Here is a 24,236-nt window from a genome sequence, read left to right as displayed (position 1 = left end):
GCAGTACTGAAAAAGCGTGTGCGAGCAAGGAGGCCTACAAACCTGACTCAGTTACACCAGCTTTGTCATTTTTACTAGGATTAAATGTCAGGAATAGTGAAAAACTGAGTTGAAAAGTATTTGGCTAAGGTGTATGTAAACTTCTGACTTCAGCTGTATCTATACTTCTTGTCTTATCAAATCAACGGGTACACCTGCTCCCAGTGTGGGAAGGGTTTCAGAAACCACTGTGACCTGAGACGACATGAAAGTGTTCACTCTGAATCCAGGCCGTTCCATTGCAACCAGTGTGAGAAGAGATTCACAATGGAGAAAGGCCATATGTTTGCTTACATTGTGGCAGGGGCTTTGGGACTAAAGCAGTTTTGCAATCACATGTACGCACACACCGGGGAGAGACCTTTTGTCTGTTCCATCTGTGGGAAGGGATTTACACAGTCGAATATACTGACATTACACCTCAGGATGCACAGAGGGGAGAAAACGTGCTTATGTAGCGTTTGTGGAATGGCCTTTTACACCTCGGGTCACTTAATGGTACACATGAGAAAACACACAGGTGAACGGCCCTACAGCTGTGAACATTGTAGGAAGAGGTTCAGCGTACCAGGAATGCTCACACAGCATCTGCGGAGTCACACAGGCCGCAGCAAGCTGTGTGAAAAACGGTTTGCCTCCAACAGCGGCATAAGAAACCACATGAGAACTCATACAGGGGATAAACTTTGTCAGTGTATAAAGTGTGGCAAGAGATTCACTGAAAGCGGCAACCTGAAAATACACCAGCGACTTCATCGAGATGAAGTCTCAAAGTTGTCAAAAAGGTCTTGAGGGATGTTGTGCTCTACAGTTTTTGCCATATGTCATTAAGACCTGATCGGAAGTCATGTTAAGAATTCCTGGCAACGTTTTTGTAGAGATTTTGTGTAAATGACTATTCCTCATATTTGTTAGACATTGTCATGAAGGCGTTATGAGCAGCATGTCAAATAAAGTGGTCCCAGCTTTTCTTTAGTTTGTGTCTTTACTGAATAAAGAACTGATTGTTGAAACACAACCACACACAGGTTACGTTTACTCCTAAATGATCTGCAACTGAGAATGATGTATTCTTGTTAGTCTTTATCCCATTGTCTTCCATTATGTTCAGCAAAGGACACCATGGTTACTGTATATCTGCAATGTTTTTTTTAAAGGCTCACACACCTGCCATGAAAATACGCTGGGAAAGTGGCCGCCTTCTGTGCCGTGTAGTTTTTAAACGGTTCAGTGCAAGAAGTACAAAAATGAAAACCGCTGTCATTAAGGCATCAGTAAATAATCCACAAAAATGGTATCTTAAAGGACTGCGTTCATTAATTCTATATCTTGAATCCCATTCAAAACTGTATTGGACACGGAAGTCAAACGGAAGAGGCAGTCACTTTCACAGCGGATAAATATTTTTTCAATCCACAACAGAACAGACCTTTGTTCAAATCCATGCGTATTTAATACCTACATATTTAAATACATAGTGTATTTTCATATACACTGGCCAAATCAACTACTATGAATGTCTACCAATGGTATTTCAAAAATATTAGAAACAATTTTAAAATATAACTAAGCATTACAGACAGATGACCTGTGGACATTTGATTTATCTGACAGTGCAGGTTATTGGTGGGCAAGGGGAGCTGATAGGGGTTCGTTGCTGTTGGACTCATCTGACATGCCATCGTCCTCAACTGAGGAGAGGTCAGGTTCCGAGGCCAAGTCTGAGAAGGTGAAGTCTGGTACCTGCCAATGGAAAATGAAACTAAGTACAACAAATGAAAGCCTAATGGTATGTTCTTAAGACTACAAATAAATACAGGGAGGGTTGCAGCATTCTTGAAAAATCTAGTCCTGGAAAAGCATACCACTACTGTTCAGTTAGTTGAATCACTCAACTCCATATCCAAGATATCTCAATGCATTACACACACACAATTCACTGAAGCGGAAGATGGGTGCAATGTATAAAAACACCAAATTCCCTTCTCATGCTTTCAACCCGGTTTATTTTCAAGGCAGCAAGACAACACACAGATGATATATTAACCCATTTATTAGACTTGTTTAAAGATATAAGCATACATGGTTATGCATTAAAATGAGTAACTACTATATGGCAAGTTATGATTACAACAGGATATAAAGTGATGTCAAAAACAACAGTATCAAAAGCATTGTGCTGCATAAGACAAGGCATGGGCAAATGTAGCTAGATTATTGAGCACACACGGAGCAACGTTCAGTCAGAATGCCTAAATATTGTCAAACAGTATGTCAACATTTATTCATCAACATGCTGAATAAATGCAGGCTCATTAGTGTGTCTGTCAGGGATGTTTGATGAAGGAACAATACTATGGGATATGATAGAAAGTTGTTAAACAGGCAGCTAGTGCTTAGAGTCCATGGATTTCATCTCCACCTCTGCGGGGGCTGGTGTCTTCTGGGACGGGGAAGATGCAGCGGTGTGGGGTGGGGCCAGCCGGGGGTAAAAGGGACCTACCAGCCAGTTGAGGGGCGTGTTGTTCACCAGGTAGTCCATGACGTCATCCAGCGACTCCTTCATCTTGTTCAGCTGGGCCTTGCTGCTGGCTAGAACGCCATCCGACAGGTCCCCGAACGCCGACGCCTTGCTGAAGCTGGAGTAGATTTGCGAGGCAGTGTGGCTAAGGGACAGCGCCTCCTCCTGGATGTTCTGTGGAAGGCCCTGCAGACCAGAGACAAGCGCCAGGCACGTTGTCTGCAGCTGCTGAGTGAGGGAGCGCGCTATCGCCAGGGTCCTCGACTCTATGTTCTGGGGGAGAAATGAGGAAGTCAATTTAATGAATCTGTATCTTCACATTAAAATAGCCTTTCCCCAATGATTAGTCAAATAAAATAACTGAAATATGCCAGAGGGTAGATGTACAATCTGACTTGGCTAAAATAGTATTTTATGTGGACTGCTCTTTGGAACGTGATCATTACCTCTGCCTCATTGCCATCTCCTTCATTAGACTTCCACTCGACCAGGGAGCTCAGTTTGCCTTTCACCTTCTGGTTAGCTCCGTCAATATTCTTTCTGGCGTAATCAATCTAAAAGTGTTGAAAACAAAATAATAGATTCAAAAAATAATAATAATGTTCCATCCTTTCAAAAATGATGTTTGTATTCTGTCTCCATGTAAAACGAGTCTCATGAGATCTATAGGAGCGTCATTTTCAATCATTTGAAAGAAAGGTCATCTCCTCATCCTCTGAAAATGTCCACATTCTATGGACAAGAAAAGTTCTCGATTTCCACAATTTGATGTCACTCACCAGGTCCACAGTGTGGTTGAGCTGTGAGATGGACTCCTGGCTGCGCTGCTTGGTGTCTTTGACCTGGGCCAGGGCCTTGTGGTACGCCCTCTTACGCAGCTTGGTAGACAGAGAGCCCAGACGGACATAATAGTTAGGTGCATCCTTGGCCACGTCGAACCCTTTCACTGTTTTAGCCTCCATTTCTGTCCAGATGAAAAGAGGAACATGAAATAAAGCATTGCATTACTTTGAGAGTTTTGTGTAAAAAACATCAAGCGCCTTATAAAATCATTATTGTAATCATCGTAAATGCTGACATTGTATGGGTTTAGGAGTTAGCATGCACGGTGAATGTTTTCACACATTCTAGGAAATGGATTATGAGTAGTTCACTTTCTAACAGAGTCCATTGACAACATTTATGTTTTGGATTGTAGGAAAACATTGTGTACAGGATTATGCCTCTTTATATCTGTACTCCAAACCAAGATAATTCAGCCCCCCAAAAAACAGATATTTCCCTCATTTGGTCATTAGAAAACATGGACACCTCTGAACAAGTGTATTATCTGAGATCTCGACCGAAGCTGAATAAGCTCCCCTTTCTCTGGAAAATTGATGAATGTACTGATTGTAAGTCACTCTGGTGAAGAGTACCTGCTAAATATCACCAGCGTCGCTCAATTGTATCAATGACTGATCCTAATGCTTGGGCTGTCAGCCCACTGAGCCACAAGATAGAAGCCGGACACTCACCCAGCTCGTCCTCAGTGCGAGGCAGGTACTGGTCCACCAAGCGCTCAGAGGTGGTGAGGGCCGTGTCCATTCCGCTGCTGACCATCTGGGCCACGCGGCTCTCCATCACCGTGTTCACGCTACCGCTGACCGCAGCCCGGGTCATCTGCACGCTGTCCTGCACAGCGCCCCTGGTCCGGTCCACCGCGCTAGTCAAGGTTTGGGACACACTGTCCTTGGCCCCTGTGACGGTGACAGACATCACGTCTTTGGCACCGGTCACTGCATCCTTGGTGTTGGCAACAATCTAAAACGGGAAGAATTGGATTGAGAGAAAAAAAAAAAGGTAATTTTTCAGTTATCCTTCATTTAAAAAAAAGTGAAGTCACATTGAGGTTGACATCTGATTTTCAAGTGAGCCCTGTGCTTTAAATGACTAGACACTTTTTTACGACACAGGGAGAGCCAGATCCAAATGGGTGACCCATCACTGGTTGTCACCCAGGGTACGAGTCATTATTCCTCTACAGTTGGCCTCACTGACTGGCATGCGCTTGATTCGTTATGAAGCATGTTGTCGCGTTGCCAGTCAGTGCTAAGTAAAGACTGGGCAGCGAGTCATCACATACCTGCTCAGAAGGCTGGTGCAGGATTGGCAAGGTCTTCTCAATCTTATCCAAACCTTTACAGGCCAGGTCATTGGCCATGGCAACTGGGGTCAGAAAAGGGCAGAAAATAATGAGCTAAATGTATCACATTCAAGGTTGGGAAGGGAGAGTAACCATTTGTAGCACTACACAGGAATACATACAACAACAAAAAAAGTCTTACTGCTTCAAAGCAAGGACATAGAAATGACTGGGTAAAAGGTCATGTTGAGCAACAGCTCAGAGATGTCTGGCCAGACTTCATGCTCCTTAAAAATTAGGAAGTCAGACTCAATCTTCTCATCGTCACAAAAGGCTTGGCAGTTCACCTCAGTGTTAGCAATAAGCATGTGCTTAAAATATTATGCTAAAAATGCAATTCTGGCATCTCACAATAGCATATTTTTTTCCGTTTTTTTAGGTCTCCGGATTTTACCAATGAATCAAACAGATGAAACTCAATATGTAGGTCTACATTAGTGAAAGTATACCAGGTTGCTATAGATTTGGAGATGGCTAGATTCTTACTTTGTGGCTCCAGCTTGCCGATGATGGGCGCTGCACCAGTGAGGGCCACAGTGGTGATGGTTCGCACCCCCAGCTCGGCCACCTCACACATGGACTTGAGGTAGGGGTGGTTATCCTTGGTGGTGCAGTAGGCACTGGACACCATGTCATAGGTGGAGCTCACCAAGGGGAGGCTGGCCACCCTCTCAACCACATTCTGGTGACAGTTGAAAATGGATGTTAGAACACTCGGTCAACAAAATATCTCAAGTACAAACAAATACTAGGTTACAAGTTGCTAAGGAGGTTAGGATGAGCAACCCAGATCATATCCACTGGAGGCAATTAGCGAAATAATGTTTGTGAATCCATGTCTATGGACACTGGTCCTGCCTACAGTAGTATAGTGTTAAACGGTGTAACTTGCTATGATTTTTCACAATACTGGACAAGAAAACACCGAATCAATAAAAAATAAAAAAGTTATTATCAATGCCACTTGAACACGTTAGTGATTTGACTTTGTGTATGTTATATCTCATGTTTCATTTTTAGATACTTCAGTCCCAAAGTCAAACCTGATTATTGACGACTTCAACTGACTCCATGTCTGCAAACATAAACAAGGGGAGAAAAGTAAATGTTATACAAAATAAATCAGTCGTTTCGTTAAAAAGATAAAAAGAGAACTAGTTGATTATTTTTCTGCTGACTAGACGAATTAAACGATCTACCGCTGTATGTTCTGACCTACCCCACGACAGCATACACATTAGTGCAAGTGATATTGATTGATACAGTATAGCCAAGGTTACAGCAGCACAGTCAAAATCGAAAGATGAACTCTCACATTCGGGAACAGTTTCCCACAAAACACAACCACCGTCACTCATAAGCAGCCTATATAATAAAAACTTTGAAAAATGTACCTACCAAATCTGTTGGCTAACTTTGGTAAATGATGTTCCCAGCAGTATAGTTACTCACTCTATATCAGATTTGATTTGACAGTGAACAGACAGCGTCCGTATTTATAATATCTGCTTCTCGCGAGATATTGCTCATAACTTGACGTGGTCGCCACTAACAAATCTAGGGCAAAGGTAACGGGCACGAACTGTCCTGCATCACTTGAGAATAAATGATGTCAGACATACATTGTATGTGCTTGCTACTTGATAGTCAACATCTAGTGGATATCCCATAGTGATATGGTCTATTTATTTCAGTGCATACAATGTCATAACTTTCTGCTGTTTGGATTCTATTTTATGCTGGTTATGTTCAGAGAATATCTTTGAATCATGGTCCCTAAAAATGGTTGCTGGCCATTTTGGATTACATCCCGAGCAAAAAGTCCTAGGATTCCATAGACTGACCAGCTATTGAACCTGGATTTTACAGTACTTGAGTCTTTACAGTCATGGGTGTCAGAATAATGGATACTTTTATCAAAACGTTTAGGTTGTATGGTACAGTCATTGGGCCCTGGACAGTGTGCCTATAATTACAATGCCTGTAATTAAGTGTAATTCATGTTTAGGCTGAGTCATCATGCCATGTGATTTTGAAATACTCAATACTTTGGTGTTACTCAATGAACTATTCCCCAGTTGGCTGTTATTTTTGGCCATGCTCAAACGTCTGGTTTAAATAGATATTGAACTAAGATACTGATATTTTCTACATAACTGAACTAAACCCCATTTCCTTTGCCTTTTATAGTTATAAGCAGGAAGGTAGTGGTAAAGTAGGATAAATCCTGAGCACCATGGGTAAATAGATGGGCATAAATAAATCCCCCCCAAAAAAGTAACCTTTATTTAACTAGGGAAGTCAGACGACACTGGGCCAATTCGGCGCCACCCTATGGGACTCCCAATCACGGCCGGTTGTGATACAGCCTGGATTCGAACCAGGGTGTCTGTAGTGATGCCTCTAGCACTGAGATGCAGTGCCTTAGACTGCTGTGCCCTTCGGGAGCCCAAATGATCTATAGTATTAGGCAGTTAACCCTATTCACAAAATAAAAAAGTGGGTAAAAACAAAGTTTAAACTCCACTACGTCACTGGTTATAAAATGTAGGCTAGAACCTTCCAATGACTAAGTGACGTTTGTGATTACTACACTGTACTGGTGTGAACTATGATACGATCACATAGTGTATTATAATCCAGAATGGATCATCATATCATTTTAATTGCCCAGCCTGATGTGATGACGAGCAAAGTACAACCTATGGATCAAGAACAAACAATGAATGTCATCACTTTTTTTTATTCACTTTGTGATGTCACCATTGTACTAGTAGTTACTGATGTCTTGAATCTTATACTATAGGCGCTCTAGACCTATGCATATCATAGACAATAAGCGATATTTTTATTTGGAAATATTAGGAAAGTCTAACGCAGAATCAATGTGTAGCTTTGTGTTTTTGTTACATTGGGTTTTGTCATTAGGCCTAGGCTATGTCTAACATGTGACATGAGAAACTGACAAGATTATGAATTTGTACAGGATGTGGTAGGTTTTGTAATCCAACTTTATATAAATGTTACTCAATGTTGATTGATAGTGAAAGCAGCTCCAATGGCCTGTTAAGTGTTATCAAAGTTCAATGTCCTATTTTGACTTCATCTGTCATGCCACAGCTTTACAGTTTATAGTTAACTCTCTCTCTCTCTCTCTCTCTCTCTATGTGATTCAATAATGTAATATGAAACCAAGCAGGTAGTACGATTGTGATTGTGCTGATAATGTAAAAACAGGATATGGCTGCCTCTGTGTGGACCTTTTGAGACATTGCAGGCTAAAATTAGAAGTGCTTTTGGATTAGGGTCCACTCACTACGTACTGTATTATGGGCCTTATGCCCAGCGATGCATTAATGGCATAATGGAATTTATTTAATATAGGTTGAGGTCACTATGACAAATCCACAGAAATAGAATGAGAACAGCCCAAATATCAATGTCATAAAGTCCGTCACGTCCAAAGAATTTTTTCCAATTCTATGATCACACTTGTGGAACAAGCCTAATTATGACACAAACAATAGAACATTCTCGAATATTAAATTGCAAGCTTGGAATCATTATTCTCTCAAAACACGAAACTGTTATTGAAAATGCAATAATATATCTGGAGCTTCGAGTCAACACACCGACACCATGGCATTCCAATGTATGTGCCAGATATGCACTTGCGGGTAGGTACCAATATCCCGACCGACCGGTGCACTCGCCAAGCGCTTTCAGCTGCAGTCTACTGCTTTTTTTGGCTAGGAAAAGGTAACAGATGGACAGCACTGCAACTACGACACGGCCTAGGTCATGGAGATCGCACACTGACTCAAAATCTGCTGCAATATGTCTCATAGCCTATTCTCACTGGTAGCCTACACTGACTGTACAAAACATTAGCGGGAACACCTTCCTAATGTTGAGTTGCACCCCCTTTTGCCCTCAGAACAGCCTCAATTCGTCAGAGCGTGGATTCTACAATGTGTCGGGTGCTGGCCCATGTTGACTCCAATGCTTCCCACAGTTGTGTCAAATTGGCTGGATGTACTTTGGGTGGTGGACCATTCTTGAGACACACGGGAAACTGTTGAGCGTGAAAAACCCAACAGCGTTGCAGTTCTTGACACAAACCGGTGCGCCTACCCCGTTCAAAGGCACTTCAATATTTTGTCTTGCCCATTCACCCTCTGAATGGCACACATACACAATCCATGTCTCAAGGTATAACCATCCTTCTTTAATCTGTCTCCACCCCTTAATCTACACTGATTGAAGTGGATTCAACAAGTGACATCAATAAGGGATCATAGCTTTCACCTGGTCAGTCAGGTGTTCTTAAATGTTTTGTACACTCAGTGTATCCATGCAAAGTATTTTGTCCTTAATCTCCTTACCATAGTCTTCACTTTGATTCACCTGGTTAGGCTATGTCATGGAAAGTGCAGGGGCTCCTAATGTTTTGCAGTCAGTGTATGTCAATCATTCATTTCCACTCCAATTACGAAATTGGAGTGGACATGGAATGACCTATATATCTGCTGTTCATTCATTTAAAGGTAACTATTTTTGTTTACTAAAAGTAGCTGGACATTATGTAATCCATTTCCACTACGAAAACCCTAAAAATAATACTCTAGTACAGAGCAAAAGCACAGCCGCGTCCAGAATTTCTCATCCTCATGAAAGACGCATCTGTTTTCGCTCAGTGCTTCAAACGCGCCAGTTAGAGAGGGAGTAATCCACGTGCATTTATTTTTAGAAGCGCTCTCAGTCACTACGCACTTCATTTGGAGCCCACTACAACACAATCGATGTTCTTCTGGTCAATAATTTCAACGCTGTTTGGTACGATGGATTGGGTCACAACGCCCGATCGTAAAGCGTAAAGATGTGCAGGGATATTCCATGAGGGCGATGTTTCAAGGTATATCCAGAATTTGGAGATGCCCACCTTTGCCAAGGAGGTAAGATTAATGTTTAAACTTTGCGGTCGTTTATACATCGGAGTTCCTATCTGATCGTGCATGGAGAGCGAGTTATATTCTGGTGATAGAGTAAACTATATGACTGATAAATCGTTGATGAGAGAGGAAGAAAAACTGGGTATGGGTTGCAATACATGTTTACTTGAAGGCAGGGTAGGCGTAGGGCTTTGCCTTCCAAAAGAAGGCAAACATATTGACTGTGAACTGATTAAACGACATGATCAAGTTTAAGTGCTGTAGACTTGATTTCCATGCTGTGTGGGAGCAAATCATTATTTGAATGTAGCTGAGAGACACAAAATAACCAGAGAACAATATAAATTCAATATTCTTCTGATAAGAAAAACTACATTTCATTACTGTTTTTAACACCAACTTGGCCTAAAGCATATTCTCAACAACACACTCTCTTGGCCATTCTAACCAATCCCAACACTTAATCCCTTTTTCCTGGTAGGAAGCACCACTGTTTACAAGGATCCCATCCAGAGGAGCCGTGTATCCTGATCCCAGGCTGCATGGTCTCGGAATACCAGGAAAAGTACCCTGCCTACTGCAACACTGTTGTCAGGGCAGCCAAGAAGCCGAAGAATGAGTACCAGCCAATGGAAGGAAAGATATCCAACATGACCACTTTCAGGTAAGAGATAAGCACATAATTCATCAAAGACGATATGATATTCTGATTCTGACAACATTCCCTCTTTAATAGTTTGCGTAGTTCATTCAGTCTGCACGTTGCAAGTCATGAGTAACGTCTTTAATGTCTTTCAGGTCAGACTACGTGGCCCATGAAGTGACCCAGAGGCCACCAAAGGTCACCAAGTTGTATGTGCCACCTGATGGAAGAATGAGACACAGCAGCACTTACGTCAGGGACTACCCAACTCACCCTGTTCAGAACCACATCGTGACCAAGCCTGATGGGTACCATCCGCCCACAGCAAAGATGGTTGCCCAGTCTTTATACAAAGGTACAGTACGTGCGTCTTGGGGAATGTCATCAGATACCAATAAACTATAGATTTCAAATGAAACTAAGTCCTTTCTTTCATTATCGTTTTCAGAGGATTTTCGAGCATGGCACACCCAGAAAGTCCAACCCTACAGGACGCGTGACAACCTGAAGTTGAACAACAGCAAATTTGAGGTGACCACCACCTATCAAGACGAATTCTGCTACAAGGGCCCAGCCGAGGCCAGGAAGAGCTTCAAACCAGCCCCCGACGCCCCAGAGACCCTGCCCTTCGATGGCACCACCAACTACCAGACGCAGTATATGTCCCATCCTGTCCAGCCCAGGCAGCCCAAGGAGAAGGCCGTCTACAGGCCCACCAGCGCCCCCCTCAATGGGGTCTCCAGCTACAGGCAGGACTACCTGGGCCTGCCGGCCAAGCCTGTCAAGCCCTTCAGGGCCAAGGTGGCTTGGGAGAGCAGCCCGGCCATCTTTCAGGGGACCAGCGAGTTCCATGATCAGTACAAGCCCTGGCCACTGCAGCCCAAGCACCGGCACCATGCTGAGGAGTACTGCCCAACTGAGGGCACTATGGTTGGTCTGTCCACAGCTCATGCTGACTATGTCGGCCACGAGTGCCAGCAACGGCCCCAGTCCGCCCGCCCCCCGGTCGAGACCTGGACAAAGGAGGCCAGGGCACCCCTCCAGACCAGGTCCACCATGAAGGAGCACTACCGTGCCTGGGACATGATGCGTCCCCGCCCCACTTTACACGCAGGTGAGCTAGAGACCCCCAAAGGGGCTTTCGCCAAGACCACCACCTTCCGCTCAGCATACACACCCAAGACGGCCCAGCGCGCCACTAGCTTCAAGCCCACTCAGATGCTGCTGAGCCCCCAGGCCATGGATGAAGACTCTGTCAGTCGCCCCACCTACACACCCAAGGAGATCCCATCTTGCCCAGCCTGGGATGGCTGTCCTCCTGGCTTTGAGTACAGCTCCATGGGGGCTGGAGGACACAGGCTGTACCGGACCATCTCGATACAGGAAACAGGGCCGAGTCAGCTGGCCGCAGCTACGAGCGATAAGTCTCCTTACTCCCACAGCAGGAAGAGCTGCATGGTCCCCAGCCAAGCCAAGAGGGCGCCAGAGTCCTGACTACTGACCTGCACACACAGCTAGCTAGAGGACTTTCTTATTTTTCTATTTAAATAGAGCACCTTTGGTATTTTTTATAGTCACATTAAAAAAGGAATAATGCTAGTTGTGCATTTTATTTATTTTATACAAAGAGGTCACAAATTCTTACTTGAACATTACATCGTTAAGCTTTTTGCTACATAAGTTAATGTGGACAGGAACGTAAAAGATCAGACACCGTATAGCATAGTAACGCACCAGATGCAGCAGAATGTGTGTGCCAGCAATATAATCAATTAAGTTTTTATTAATGAGCTGAATAAAAAGCCAGTCCATTAAAGGTTATCTCAATATCAAATCATTTCTGGGTAACACTCCATCCTGGTTACTGTGTTATCTGGGTGAGGGTGGTAAGTACCTTTGTTTTCAATTAAAATGGTCAAAAAGAAACAAAAATAGCTTCTTAGCAAAGAGCAATTTCTCAAGCAAGAGACCGTCTGGGAGTGGGGACGGGAAAACAAGCCGTTATTGGAACTCTGTTGGTCTATTAACTGATTTATCTCCTGGTGATGTCTCTAGGCAGGCCGAAACGCCATCCCACCAAAACAGGCAGAAATTTCAACAGCTCTTTAACTAAAAGGGCGTTTTCAACATTTTCACAGTATTATTCCAACCAGTGTGGAAACGCATGAAAATCACTTTTTATTTTTATTTCACTGGGCCTTTAACCACAAATGTATGTTTATTAATTCGAAAATAGGTACATTACTTCAAAAAGAAAAGGTAATCGGTGCCATGACAAGTTACAGAAAACTGATCTTGGGTGAAGCTCTGGGCAAGTTTTGAAATGCTATGTACAGCATATATACATTCATATTTCATAACTGAAATCTGGGCAGCTCTCACTACAACACAATAAAAGACTAGTGAGCGAATCTATTTGCAATTTAAATAATGCAGCTGCTTTCTGCTTGTAGAACAGCAGCCATACATAACCTTCCAGTTAGTGGAACTGAAACTACATTGGACAGAATGGCTGTTTAAACAAACAATGTTACCATGACTTATTAAAATTCCATTTTAAAACCATGGCTTCTCTCTGCTTGTACCACTCATGAACAGTAAAACAAAAACCTACCATTTAGGAATGACAAAATGGCCGACATTTGAATAAACTCTTAGGGAAGAAAAGGATTCAGAAAAGAATGGAAGCACAGTAGAACATGACAGTCTTGATCAGTCCTCCATGAAGCGGATGTGCTTAGTGGCCTCCTTGGCCCGGGCTATGATGATTTTCTCGGCTTTGGAAATGAGCTGGGGCAGAAACAGAGATGAAGGGGAGACATTGCTCTGTTAAAATCAACTTAAGGCCTACAACAATATGAGTGAACAACATGCTCATTCAAAAATGGTTTTCCTCAAAAGAAAATGGTTGGGTGCTGCTAGAGATACTTGTAAATAATCCATAAGAAATGTAAATAGAGGGAACCCTACCTTCTCTGTGCCCCGTTTCTTGTCTCTGGGCCGGTTCAACTTAGCTTGGCGGTCCACCAGGATCTTCTGCCAGTACCTTTGTTCATGGTCGCCTACAAGTACAAATTAATGAAGAAATTAGCAATTGTCCATTTCAATGTAACCACTGGAACGCAGCAGCACATGAAAACACACCCAAAACATCTCTTTCCAAAGTGCAACAAATAATTCAGCTACATTCTTCTCTTAATAAGCAAATGAAGCCAAAATAATCAAACATATTTTGGTTAAGGACATGCCTTCATGAATATGCTTTCTTGATCCTCAAATTAAGATGCAGTAAGGGGACTCAAAAAACTCAATATATAATTGAATAATAATATATAATAAATCATTACTGTATGAAATATAATAATAAAATGCCATTTAGCAGATGCTTTTATCCAAAGGGACTTAGTCATGTGTGCATACATTTTACGTACGGGTGGTCCCGGGAATCAAACCCACTATCCTGGCGTTGCAAGTGCCATGCTCTACCAACTGAGCTACAGAGGACCAGCAATTGTTAATTAACAAAGATATTACAGTGCATTTGGAAAGTACTCAGACCCCTTGACTTCTTCCATATTTTGTTAAGTTACAGCCTTATTCCAAAATGTATTAAAATGTTTCCCCCCCCCCTCAAAATCTAAACATAATATACCATACCAGGTTTTTAGAAATGTTTGCGAATGTATAAAAAAAAGAAAATGAAAATCACATTTACATAAGTATTCAGACCCTTTACTCAGTACTTTGTTGAAGCACCTTTGGCAGCAACTACAGCCTTGAGTCTTCTTGGGTATGACGCTACAAGCTTGGCACACTTGTATTTGGGTAGTTTCTCCCATTCTTCTCTGAAGATCCTCTCAAGCTGTCAGGTTGGATGGAGAGCGTCGCTGGACAGCTATTTTCAGGTCCCTCCAAATATGTTAGATCGGGTTCAAGTCCGGGCTTTGGCTTTGGCCACTCCTGCATTGTCTTGACTGTATGCTTTGGGTCGTTCTCCTGTTGGAATGTGAACCTTTGCCCCAGTCTGAGGTCCTGGGTGCTCTGGAGCAGGTTTTCATCAAGGATCTCTCTGTACTTTGCTCCGTTCATCTTTGCCTCGATCCTGACTAGTCTCCCAGTCCCTGCCGCTGAAAAACATCACCACAGCATGATGCTGCCACCACCACGTTTCACCGTAGGGATGGTGCCAGGTTTCCTCCAGACTTGAAGCTTGGCATTTAGGCCAAAGAGTTCAATCTTGGTCTTATCAGTCCAGAAAATCTTGTTTCTCATGGTCAGAGTCCTTTAGGTGATGCCTTTTGGCAAACTCCAAGCGGGCTGTCATGTGCCTTTTACTGAGGAGTGGCTTCCGTCTTGCCACTCTACCAAAAAGGCCTGAGTGCTGCAGAGACGGTTATCCTTCTGGAAGGTTCTCCCATCTCCACAGAGGAACTCTGGAGCTCTGTCAGAGTGACCATTGGTTTCTTAAATCACCTCTCTGACCAAGGTCCTTCTTCCCCGATTGCTCAGTTTGGCTGAGTCTTGGTGGTTCCAAACTTCTTCCATTTAAGAATGATGGAGGCCACTGTGTTCTTGGGGACCTTCAATGCTGCAAAAAATTCCCCAGATCTGTGGCTCGATACAATGCTCTCTCGGAGCTCTACAGACAATTGCTTCGACCTCAAAGGCTTGGTTTTTCTCTGACCTGCACTGTCAACTGCAGGACCTTATATAGACAGGTGTATGCCTTTCCAAATCATGTCCAATGAATTGAATTTACCACAGGTGGACTCCAATCAAGTTGTAGAAACATCTCAAGGATGATCAATGGAAACAGGATGCACCTGAGCTCCATTGTAGAATAAGGCTGTAACGTAATAAAATGTCGAAAAAGTCAAGTGGTCTGAATACTTTCCGAATGCACTGTATATAGCCATTGCCTCTTTTCAGATGTAGTAAATAGTTTATGGCCCCATTTGAACTCTCCCAAATACATCCATCTCTTCTCCCATCCTTGAAGAAATCACTAATCTAATATGATTTGATAGGCGTGAGCAAGGCTACCTCTTTGTTGCTGTCACTAGTCATGTCAGCGCTTACCTCAAAGAAGGGAGGAAGGAAGGATGCAAATTAAGATGATTTGAACAGGGCCCTTGGTGAACTATAGTGGTAGTAGTGGGAGAGTCAGCCTACCAGAGAGGATCTCCAGCTGCCAGCTGTGTTTGTTCTGCAGGTCGGTGCGAGCGTCAATGATGGCCTTGGCCTCTGCTGGAGTCTTGAAGCGGACGTGACCCTCGGCGTCCCCCTCTAGGGTGTCCACATACACCACTGGGGACACCTCAGAGAGAGCGTCCTAGATACACACAAACTTTTGAGTTAGAACAACACATGGCTCTAATCATTTGTATGTGAAACAATGAATGCATAATAAACATGGTAAAAGAAGAGCGTTAAAAGCTCATCTCTACCTTGATGACCTTTCTGCCAGGTAAGGGTTTGGTATGGGTGATCCTGACGATGCAGCCACTCTCAAACTGAGGGCCGGGGGGACTCTCCTTTTCACCTGCCTTCTTACTCTCCTCAGCTTAGGGAAAAAAGACAGAGACATGGTGAAGAAGACATAATATTGTGTGTGGAAATGGTCAATTGTATGGGAACCCGGTTTCAAAAGATTTTCAGCATTTATTCTGATGTAATATGTGGACAGTAAACTAACATTTGACTCAATATCAATATTTGTGGTGTTTATATGAGAGTACTAGGGGATTTAAACATGCAGAAGTTGTACGACTGACAGATAGGTAAGTAGTGGATAAATATTAGGCACTAACAAGGTGTCTGTTTCTGTTGGAGACTGGTGTCCATCTCCATTTTCTCTCCTGCTCCCTTGTGGTGGAACTTGGTCAGGCACGCCTTCAGAGCTCCCATGCTCCTCTTCTGCAGGGTCAGATACTCCACCTTCAGCTTCAGCCAGTCTTTCCTTCCATCCAGCCAGCCAAAAGGAGAGGAGGAAGAGAAAGGAGAGAACGAGAGAGAGCAAGCTCTCAATTTGAATAACAATATCTTGTCTAACACTGGGGTATTGGATTGTTCAATAAAGATGCTATGGTTTAGACCAATTTAATTAGGGATTTATTTAGATTAAATCAATGCCATTGGTCTGATTGACTCAGAGCAGGCTATTAGTCCTAAAGATGCATGAAGGTTCTTACTTGGCGAGAACCCGGAGAGGAATGACCTCTTCACCAATCTTCACCCTCTCCTTGTGCTTCTTCTTCCTCTTCCTCTTAGCTTTTAGCAGGGAGTCGTCCATCTTCTCCTCCTCTTCCTCCTCAACCTTGACAGGCAAATCTGAAGACACCAGATTACTATTAGGCATTATTTGTCACTGCTGACCAGTAGACCATCTTTTGGACTGGATTTAGTCAAACCTGCCCACATGTATTTTCTTGTACCCAAAACCAGTGATTTTATCTGTTCACAAGCAATGTGTAGGTTCAATACAATGAAGACCCTTACCTTTCCCATCGCTCTCCTTCACCTTGTCTTCCTCCTTCACCTTGCCCTCCTCCCCCTCGCTCATCCTTCTCAGCTTGGCCGGCATGTCTCCCTGGACGTCACTCTCTGAGCTTTCCCCTGCCTGGGACCGCCGTCTCTTCTTCTCTAGCCTTTTGGCCGGGGCCTTATCTGTGCCCCCCTCAGGTGCTACAACCTCTGCACCCTCGTCCGTGCATTTCCTCTTCCTGTCAGAGGGCTTAGACTCAGATTCTATTTTCTGTTCTTTGGCCACGCCCACTGTTGTCTCTGCCTGTGACGGGGCGTCCTCTTTGGTGCTGCCCCTGGACTTCTTCTTCTTCCTACTTTTCTTTTCCTCTTCCTCGTCTGCAAAAAACACAGACACACACACAGTAGTTTAACAGAAGGTAAAGGGCTTTAACTTGACACTTAAATGTTGGCAGTTTCCGACATATGCATTTGTTGTGATTGTGTGTAGTCACTCTGGAGTTAACCAGCAATGCTTTATTCTTCCCAATACCCACCTAGTGTGGTGTTCAGGGTGGGTGGATCGGGGATAGGCTTCCTGTTCTTGGTCTTGGGGAAGATGCCAGGTTTCCTGGGGGCGTCCTCTGGAGGGTTGTTCAGCATCTGGACGGGAAGAACATGGTTAGTTCTCTACCTTATTACTACGTAGGACACATCCATTTGATCACAAAATTCATTACAGAGGCATCTTTACATCTCACCTCTATGGCTTTCTGTGCCTCCTCTTCCGTCTCAAACTCAATGAAGGCGAACCCTTTGGAGTGGCCCGTGGTTTTGTATCTCGGCACACTGACGTAAACCACATTTCCGCATTTGGTAAACACTCGTTCTAGCCAGTCATGTGTTACTTTCTTGGGCAGAAGCTCCTGGGGGAAAAATATATTTATTTAATATGGCGTTTTGTATTCAAAGGACCACATCGTGACTTGACAAACATGAACACAACTGGTATTTACCACATAGACTGTTCGGTTGTCTACATCTTTCGGATCCTCTCCAATTGGATGCTGCCGTCGCACTTTAGTTCCCTCTAGGTTGACCTGAAAGACCAAAACAGATCACAGTGAACACCACACGTCTAAGAATTCAATACAAAATTCCAACCGGCAACTGAAAAACTGATTATGTACAGTAATACTTGACCTCAACGACAGATGAATTTTTCAGTGCCCTTGCAATCAACTTGCAATCAGTTGTCAGATTTTTCATTCGGTTGAAGGATGTCAAAACAGATATATCAACATCTGTTGAAAATAAAACCACTGTTAGTTGACAGGGACATAATTCCAAAGGAGCAGTACGGGACAAGTGAGAATAGGATGATTGTTGTACGGTAACCCTTAATCTCCATCACAAATCTGGGCCAAAATTCTACCCTGACCACAAGATAGACAAAAAACGTATTGTTGGTGTTTCCAGCTATGTTAGCCTGGTCCCAGATCTGTTTGTGCTGTCTTGTCATTTGTCAACTCAATGACCATAGTTGGCAAGACAGCACAAACAGATCTGGGATCAGGCAACAGCTACGTAGGATGGGTCAATGACGCCAAATGCTGCCCATTACAACTACTTACATCCATCTCGTGACTCCTCAACTAGTCGTCTTAGAAACCTGTCCTTGTGAAGGTTGACATCCCCAAACCAGAAGTCCACCTGCTTCTTCACGTCTGCAAGCAGCTGTTTCACACGGGACCTCTTCTTCTTCTCATTCTCTTTGTTCTTTCCACCTGGGTTCATGGCAGATGACAGGGCACCACCTACGGCTCTTTCCTCTGTGTCTACCATTATGTGTTCAACTACACCTGTGAATTATCATATCTCATGGCTGAGTAACATTGCACTGAAGGTATTGGCATTCATTCATCATTAGTTATCTAGTGTTTTGAATTCTACAAGTGAGAACACAGAGTCTACTTTTTGTAGCTAATGTGCATGCTTATATGTATTTAGCTCATTCGAGCTAAGTTAGCTAACAACTTAATTCAACGTTAACTTCCTAGCGACTCACTCAGTATGACAAATAACAGTATGGCTGTTTCAAACGATTTTAGAAGGTAAAAAAATCAAACAGAAGACATTACCTTATTATCTGCGGCAATAAGTAATCATTTAGCTAGCTATATTTTAGAATTCAGAGCTACTGGCGTGTGTGTTTCGTTTTCCAGTGAGGTCCTCGCACAGTTGAGAAACAGTGAGTCGCTCAACCTTTCTTGGCGAATAATTAGTTAGTTAACACACTATAATTTAGCAAATTAGTACACTCAAATTACAAATGTGATTATACATATCAGAGGAAATGCGTTCAACACAGGTAATAGTACCAAAAGCTAAATTAGATGGTCTGTATTTCTCTAAAAAGGCTTTCCTTTGGAAACCTATTTTGTCTCTTGTTGATGACGTTTCCTCCACGGGAATACGAAAAAAGGAGCGAAATACAAAAATACTGCAGCAGCCATATTGGCCGTGTTCGAGAGGATCAAAACCGTAATGTGTCATGGGTAAATTGTGACTGACGGATCTACAAATAACAATGAGTGTTATTTATGATGCAAGGTTCTCTGTGTTGTAGATCAGTCAGTCGGAAATCGCCTGCACTTTCGGCTGCAATGTAGAACAAGCCTATAGACACATACACACATCATGTACAACTAAACATAATCAAAACCTTCTATTTTGCTACCATTTAGATTAGAACGGACAGATAGTGCTATGGGCACGTGTCGTTGTTTTCCCCTAGTTTGCCTTAAAGCTACAACCCTTAATTCGTTTTTCAGCTAAACAGCACTGCCACCCAGCCACTTTTTTTCTATAGGTATATTACTAAGGGATGGGATTTAGATGTTATGGATTTAGAATATTGTTTTAGGCATGTGTGAATGCTTATGGCAAAACTGTTTTATTTTTAAATCTTAGCATTTATTTTGCTTCATGAAAAGATTGATAACCCTGTTAGGGTTGAACTGGCTATTTGTATGCATAACCTATTTAATATACGGGGGAAGCTATGCTACATTATTAAGTATATAAACTACGGATAAGTCAACTGCTGAAGACAAGAACTACACCCGGCGACAGGAAGTGCGTCACGAGGCTGGGACCAGCCTGCACGCCGACGATAGGAGGAGCAAGTTTAAACCACGCTCCTCCTCCCTCTGACAGGCCAGCATTGAGCGGGAACTATCTCTGTCAGAGTATATAAGAGAGAACAATAGGATGTGACGCTCTCTTCTCTGTCTGCCCTGCGAGGTGTCACAGAGAGACCGTATATATACGAACAACTCATTTACCATACACGTGTTTGCATTAATTAAAGTACAAATAAATCAGAAGTTACTATGTGCTGACTATTTTGTTCTGATACCAGAATCGAATTGACGCAACTTTAACAACCCCCACAAAGACATACACACGCCCATCTCTCTGTTACGTCATGTACATCCATTGTGTAGCCTACAAAATAGCCTACGTGACGTATTACGGTAAGGACGAGTTCGGTTTCCTATACCATCCATTATCATTAATTGACATCCGACCACAGAAAATGTTTTACAAATTCAACACAGAGATGGATGAAGAAAAAGTAAGTGCCTTATGTCGCTTATTGAAAGCTATGGCTATATTTCAAAATATTTCTTACTTTGCCTAATGCAAAATATAGTCAAAACCTTGTATTTTGCAACCATCCAGATCAGAACGGACAGATAGTGCTATCGCCCATGTCATTTTCCCCCCTAGTTTGCCTTAAAGCTACAATCTTTACTTCTTTTTTTCACCCAAACTGCAGCCCGCCACTTTTTGTTATAGGCCTATTACTGAAGGATGGGGTTGCACGAGGGACGACCGCTGTCCACAGCACTTTGGTGCTGAACGCCAGTTCGCGGTATTCCGATTCAGTCTCTGTCAATTAAAATTATTCTTAAACTGAATCTCCAATCGTGTCTGTTTTCGTGTTGTTTACGTAGTCCTACTTTCACACCATCGGGTTTTTTTGCTGACAGCTGTGACAAAGTCGACACACGGTTTGCAGACGTAAAGAATGGTGAGTAAGCAGAAATCTTTTTTAAATCAACCAAGTTGACTTCTATTAGGATGACTTGCAGGTGATGTTGACTTGCAGGTGATGTTGACTTGCAGGTGATGTTGACTTGCAGGTGATGTTGACTTGCAGATGATGTTGACTTGCATGTGATGTTGACTTGCAGGTGATGAAGGAAATATATCACATAGGCCTAGCTGTGGAACCAGTTATTATGCCTTAGAGGGTTTGGGATAAATGCGGAAGACACATTTCATTTGAATGCAATTCATTTGCGCAACTGACTAGGTATCCCCTTTCCTTCCATATGGGCCTTATTATTAATGCAACCGAGATTGCTTTTTATCACATTAGGCTATTTTTAATGGTTGCATTCATATTCCTGTGCAGGGCCACCCGTTGTCCACTATGCCATCATTATGACGTCAATAAGGTCAACACCATAGAATTAGGAATTAGAATGGTTTTATTTAATAGGAGCTGCAGTTCAGACAGACCCTTCTCTGCCGTGTCCTTGGTGCAGACTGTGCTTAGATGGCATAGCATATAACTAGAACATATTTCTGCACTTTTTGGTTTCGTTTTACAAATTCATTCAAAGTCAGACAAAAAGGTGGTAGCTTTATTTTGGCAGCTTTGTGTTACCGTCTTATTAACACAAATCTTTACAATGTCTACAGATAAAAAGCTTCATGGGTTAAAACACTTTTAATGACTTTCATTTTGAGGATAACTGCAATAGGCTATGATGATTATAACACTTGATTATAACACTTGGAAGATAGCCACCGGGAGAAAGGGATGGAAGAGAAGCCAGATGCTCAACGGAAGAGAAGAAGGTCACGTCTGGCAAGGTAAGATTGGTCCTCTTGTTATTTTTTACATTTTTTTTGCTAGGTTTTAATCTCTTGTTTCATTTTACAAACTTGATTCAATGTCAGACGAAAAGGAGGCAGGCCTATGTCTTTCAACAGCTTTTCAACAAAAAGTATACAGAATCTTTATATAAAAAAAATCTACTTTCATTTTGATAAACACTGTATAGGATAGAAAGAATGAGAGGAAGGTGTGATTGGTCCTCTGGCCACTTGGGTTATTTTCTAGGTTTGAATCTCTTGCTATCTATTGGCTAAATAATGGGCAACTTAATGTTACAAATAATAATGTGTGATTTGAAAACTGTATTCTTGAAGGCCAAAAAGAAATCAGCAGACCAAGGCACTGAAGAAGGTTAGAGATGTTTCTATATTAAACTATTTATTTTCCTAGTACATGTACTGTTTTGTTAGTGTTCCTTTTCTTGTGCAGATTCATTATTTAAAACTAATTTATTTTTGTCCTTTAGGTCCCTCAGTGGCATTCTGTTCACCCAGAGCGCAGTATCCAGATAAATACCAAAACAGAGCGGCAGTAATTCAACTCTTACAGGAGGAAGGAACTACGGAAGAGTCTACTTTACCCAAGAGGACGTCTGCTTCCCAATCATCATTCATTTCATGAGGAATCTCACTGATAGGTATGCTCAAAATCTATCAATAGCGTCCATTCTATATACAACAATCTTGTCTGGACCACTACAAAACAACTGAACATGTTAACTTGTGTCTTTATCAGGAAGTGGAAGGTGATTCAGGAGGGCATGAGAAATCCTGTAAGTTTCTGTCAACATTTGATGTGTGATTATTTGATAGATAGTTGGACATGAAGTTTATCATATTGACTAACTAAGCACTTTGTAATGGGCGTCGTAAGGATTGGACCAAGGTGCAGCGGGAACGTGTATACTCATCTTTATTAAATTTAAAAGGAAAAACAAACAAATCATGTATACAAAACAACGAACGACACTAACAGTCCTGTCAGGTGCACAGACACAAAACAGGAGACAACTATCCACAAATCCCATTTCAAAAACACCCCTATACATAGGACCTTCAATCAGAGGCAACGAGGAACAGCTGCCTCCAATTGAAGGTCAATCCAATGAACTAAACACAGAAATAGATAGACTAGACTGAACATAGAAATACACTAACATAGAACATAGACCAAAAAACCCCGGAACACATAAAACAAACACCCCTCTTACATAAATACATAGCCCAACAAACCCCGAACCACATAAAACAAACACCCCCTGCCACGTCCTGACCAAACTACAATAACAAATAATCCCTTTACTGGTCAGGACGTGACACACTTGACAACACAGCCCCTCAAGAATAAATATTATGCTCTTTTCTTGTATTGAAACAGACAACCAAAGCACACCTTGCCAAAATGTATAGGAAGATAGCGAAAACGGTTTCCCACATGGCGGTAGAGATCCTCATCCTGACCCTTGCACAAATATTAGAGCTTGATGCCGCTGGAGAAGCTAGTTCCTCTCCCTCGCTGACTGGATCAGAGTGCGCCAACATTGCAAGCATCCAGGAACGTGTGGTGAAATTGAATGAGGAAAGTCTACCTAAGAGGCCTGGCAGTGGAAGGTCTCTGTGCAGTCAACGCATCAAGAGTCCCTACCCCTCATCCTTTGAATTTGAACAGAGGCTGGAATTGATCCGCGAACACAGGTTCCACAACAGAGAATTGAGGACGAGCAGCAGTGGCAGACTTTATTACAGCTCACACACACCCACTCCACGTTCTTCCACAAGGTATGTTCACCAACCACACTTCAACTGTGTGCCTGACCTGAGTGATCTTAGCACCGTATACATACTGAACTCAAGCCAACTTTTTCTCACACATTACACAGCATATGACACTTCTAAGAATGAAAAGCTAATGAATGACTGTTTTTATGGTAAAGTAAGAAGGCAGACACCACATCTTTAGAGAAATAAATATTACAATTATTGTGATTTAGGTGAATTTAAAGTATTGATTTGTAGAGATCAATATGTAAACATTAGCCAAGACTGATCAATTCTTGTGTTTGTTTTGACGTTCCAAGACGTCGTTGCAGAGGGCACATGGAGGAGATGCTCGACTGACAGATCCTCTGAATGCCCTACTTTGGGATCACAGAGGCCACAATTCTCCAAGCACTGGGTGATCAATCCTGCTCTTCTGGCTCACCTGGATTGACCAGATCTGTGGTCAGAGACGTCGTGAGTCAGGTGAACTCTGACATTCACTGATCATCTCCTCTTCCAGCTCAGGTAAATCAAGACCAGTGTTGTGTGACACTGGCAGGCGATATGCCATGCAGGCCGCCCAGAAGCTGGTGTCTGTTATCTGTGCCAAGCTGCAGAGGTTTGGAGTCACTGGACAGGCTGCGCCTCAAGCCAAAACTAATCCATCTAAGGAGAATGTGGACATTGAGGCTTCCCTTG

The 24,236-nt window shown here is 42.7% G+C and overlaps 3 protein-coding genes and 1 long non-coding RNA gene across 8 annotated transcripts; 2 read left to right on the top strand and 2 right to left on the bottom strand.

Moving 5' to 3' along the window:
- Positions 1–1,005: 1,005 nt before the first annotated feature.
- LOC106608647 (perilipin-2) lies at positions 1,006–6,258 on the bottom strand. 2 transcript variants are annotated; one of them, XM_014206725.2, is made up of 9 exons: positions 6,144–6,258; positions 5,789–5,820; positions 5,232–5,427; positions 4,686–4,768; positions 4,078–4,363; positions 3,340–3,524; positions 3,007–3,114; positions 2,543–2,833; positions 1,006–1,782 (listed from the first exon to the last, which is right to left on the bottom strand). In XM_014206725.2, the coding sequence occupies exons 2-9, from the start codon at positions 5,816–5,818 to the stop codon at positions 1,660–1,662; spliced, it is 1,302 nt and encodes a 433-aa protein (XP_014062200.1). In that variant the 5' UTR covers positions 5,819–5,820; positions 6,144–6,258; the 3' UTR covers positions 1,006–1,659. The 2 variants fall into 2 exon arrangements, with proteins under 2 accessions (XP_014062200.1, XP_014062201.1); XM_014206726.2 differs by lacking the exon at positions 1,006–1,782 and having other exon boundaries at positions 2,077–2,833.
- A 2,084-nt stretch (positions 6,259–8,342) lies between these two features.
- LOC106608649 (stabilizer of axonemal microtubules 2) lies at positions 8,343–11,941 on the top strand. 3 transcript variants are annotated; one of them, XM_014206729.2, is made up of 4 exons: positions 8,343–8,422; positions 10,179–10,361; positions 10,496–10,695; positions 10,789–11,941. In XM_014206729.2, exons 1-4 carry the CDS (start codon positions 8,385–8,387, stop codon positions 11,832–11,834), a joined length of 1,467 nt encoding a protein of 488 aa, XP_014062204.2. In that variant the 5' UTR covers positions 8,343–8,384; the 3' UTR covers positions 11,835–11,941. The 3 variants fall into 3 exon arrangements, with proteins under 3 accessions (XP_014062204.2, XP_014062205.2, XP_014062203.2); XM_014206730.2 differs by lacking the exon at positions 8,343–8,422 and adding an exon at positions 9,205–9,292; XM_014206728.2 differs by lacking the exon at positions 8,343–8,422 and adding an exon at positions 9,349–9,700.
- On the bottom strand, positions 11,932–19,255 carry larp7 (La ribonucleoprotein 7, transcriptional regulator). Its single transcript, XM_014206727.2, has 13 exons — positions 18,944–19,255; positions 18,437–18,664; positions 18,006–18,106; positions 17,819–17,902; positions 17,564–17,728; positions 17,360–17,465; positions 16,839–17,201; positions 16,532–16,670; positions 16,151–16,299; positions 15,788–15,903; positions 15,513–15,672; positions 13,311–13,402; positions 11,932–13,130 (listed from the first exon to the last, which is right to left on the bottom strand). The coding sequence occupies exons 2-13, from the start codon at positions 18,645–18,647 to the stop codon at positions 13,053–13,055; spliced, it is 1,764 nt and encodes a 587-aa protein (XP_014062202.2). The 5' UTR covers positions 18,648–18,664; positions 18,944–19,255; the 3' UTR covers positions 11,932–13,052.
- Positions 19,256–21,387: 2,132 nt separating this feature from the next.
- Positions 21,388–23,237, top strand: LOC123743738 (uncharacterized). 2 transcript variants are annotated; one of them, XR_006770570.1, is made up of 5 exons: positions 21,388–21,752; positions 22,092–22,128; positions 22,244–22,414; positions 22,513–22,549; positions 23,155–23,237. It is a non-coding gene; the product is annotated as an uncharacterized lncRNA (long non-coding RNA). The 2 variants fall into 2 exon arrangements; XR_006770571.1 differs by lacking the exon at positions 22,092–22,128.
- The last annotated feature ends 999 nt before the right edge of the window (positions 23,238–24,236 follow it).

The sequence above is a fragment of the Salmo salar genome, chromosome ssa07 (genome assembly GCF_905237065.1).
Source record: "Salmo salar chromosome ssa07, Ssal_v3.1, whole genome shotgun sequence".
In the NCBI taxonomy this organism is placed as follows: Eukaryota; Metazoa; Chordata; class Actinopteri; order Salmoniformes; family Salmonidae; genus Salmo; species Salmo salar.
Note: the sequence above shows the minus strand (reverse complement) of the source record. Positions and strands in the feature narration are given on the sequence as shown.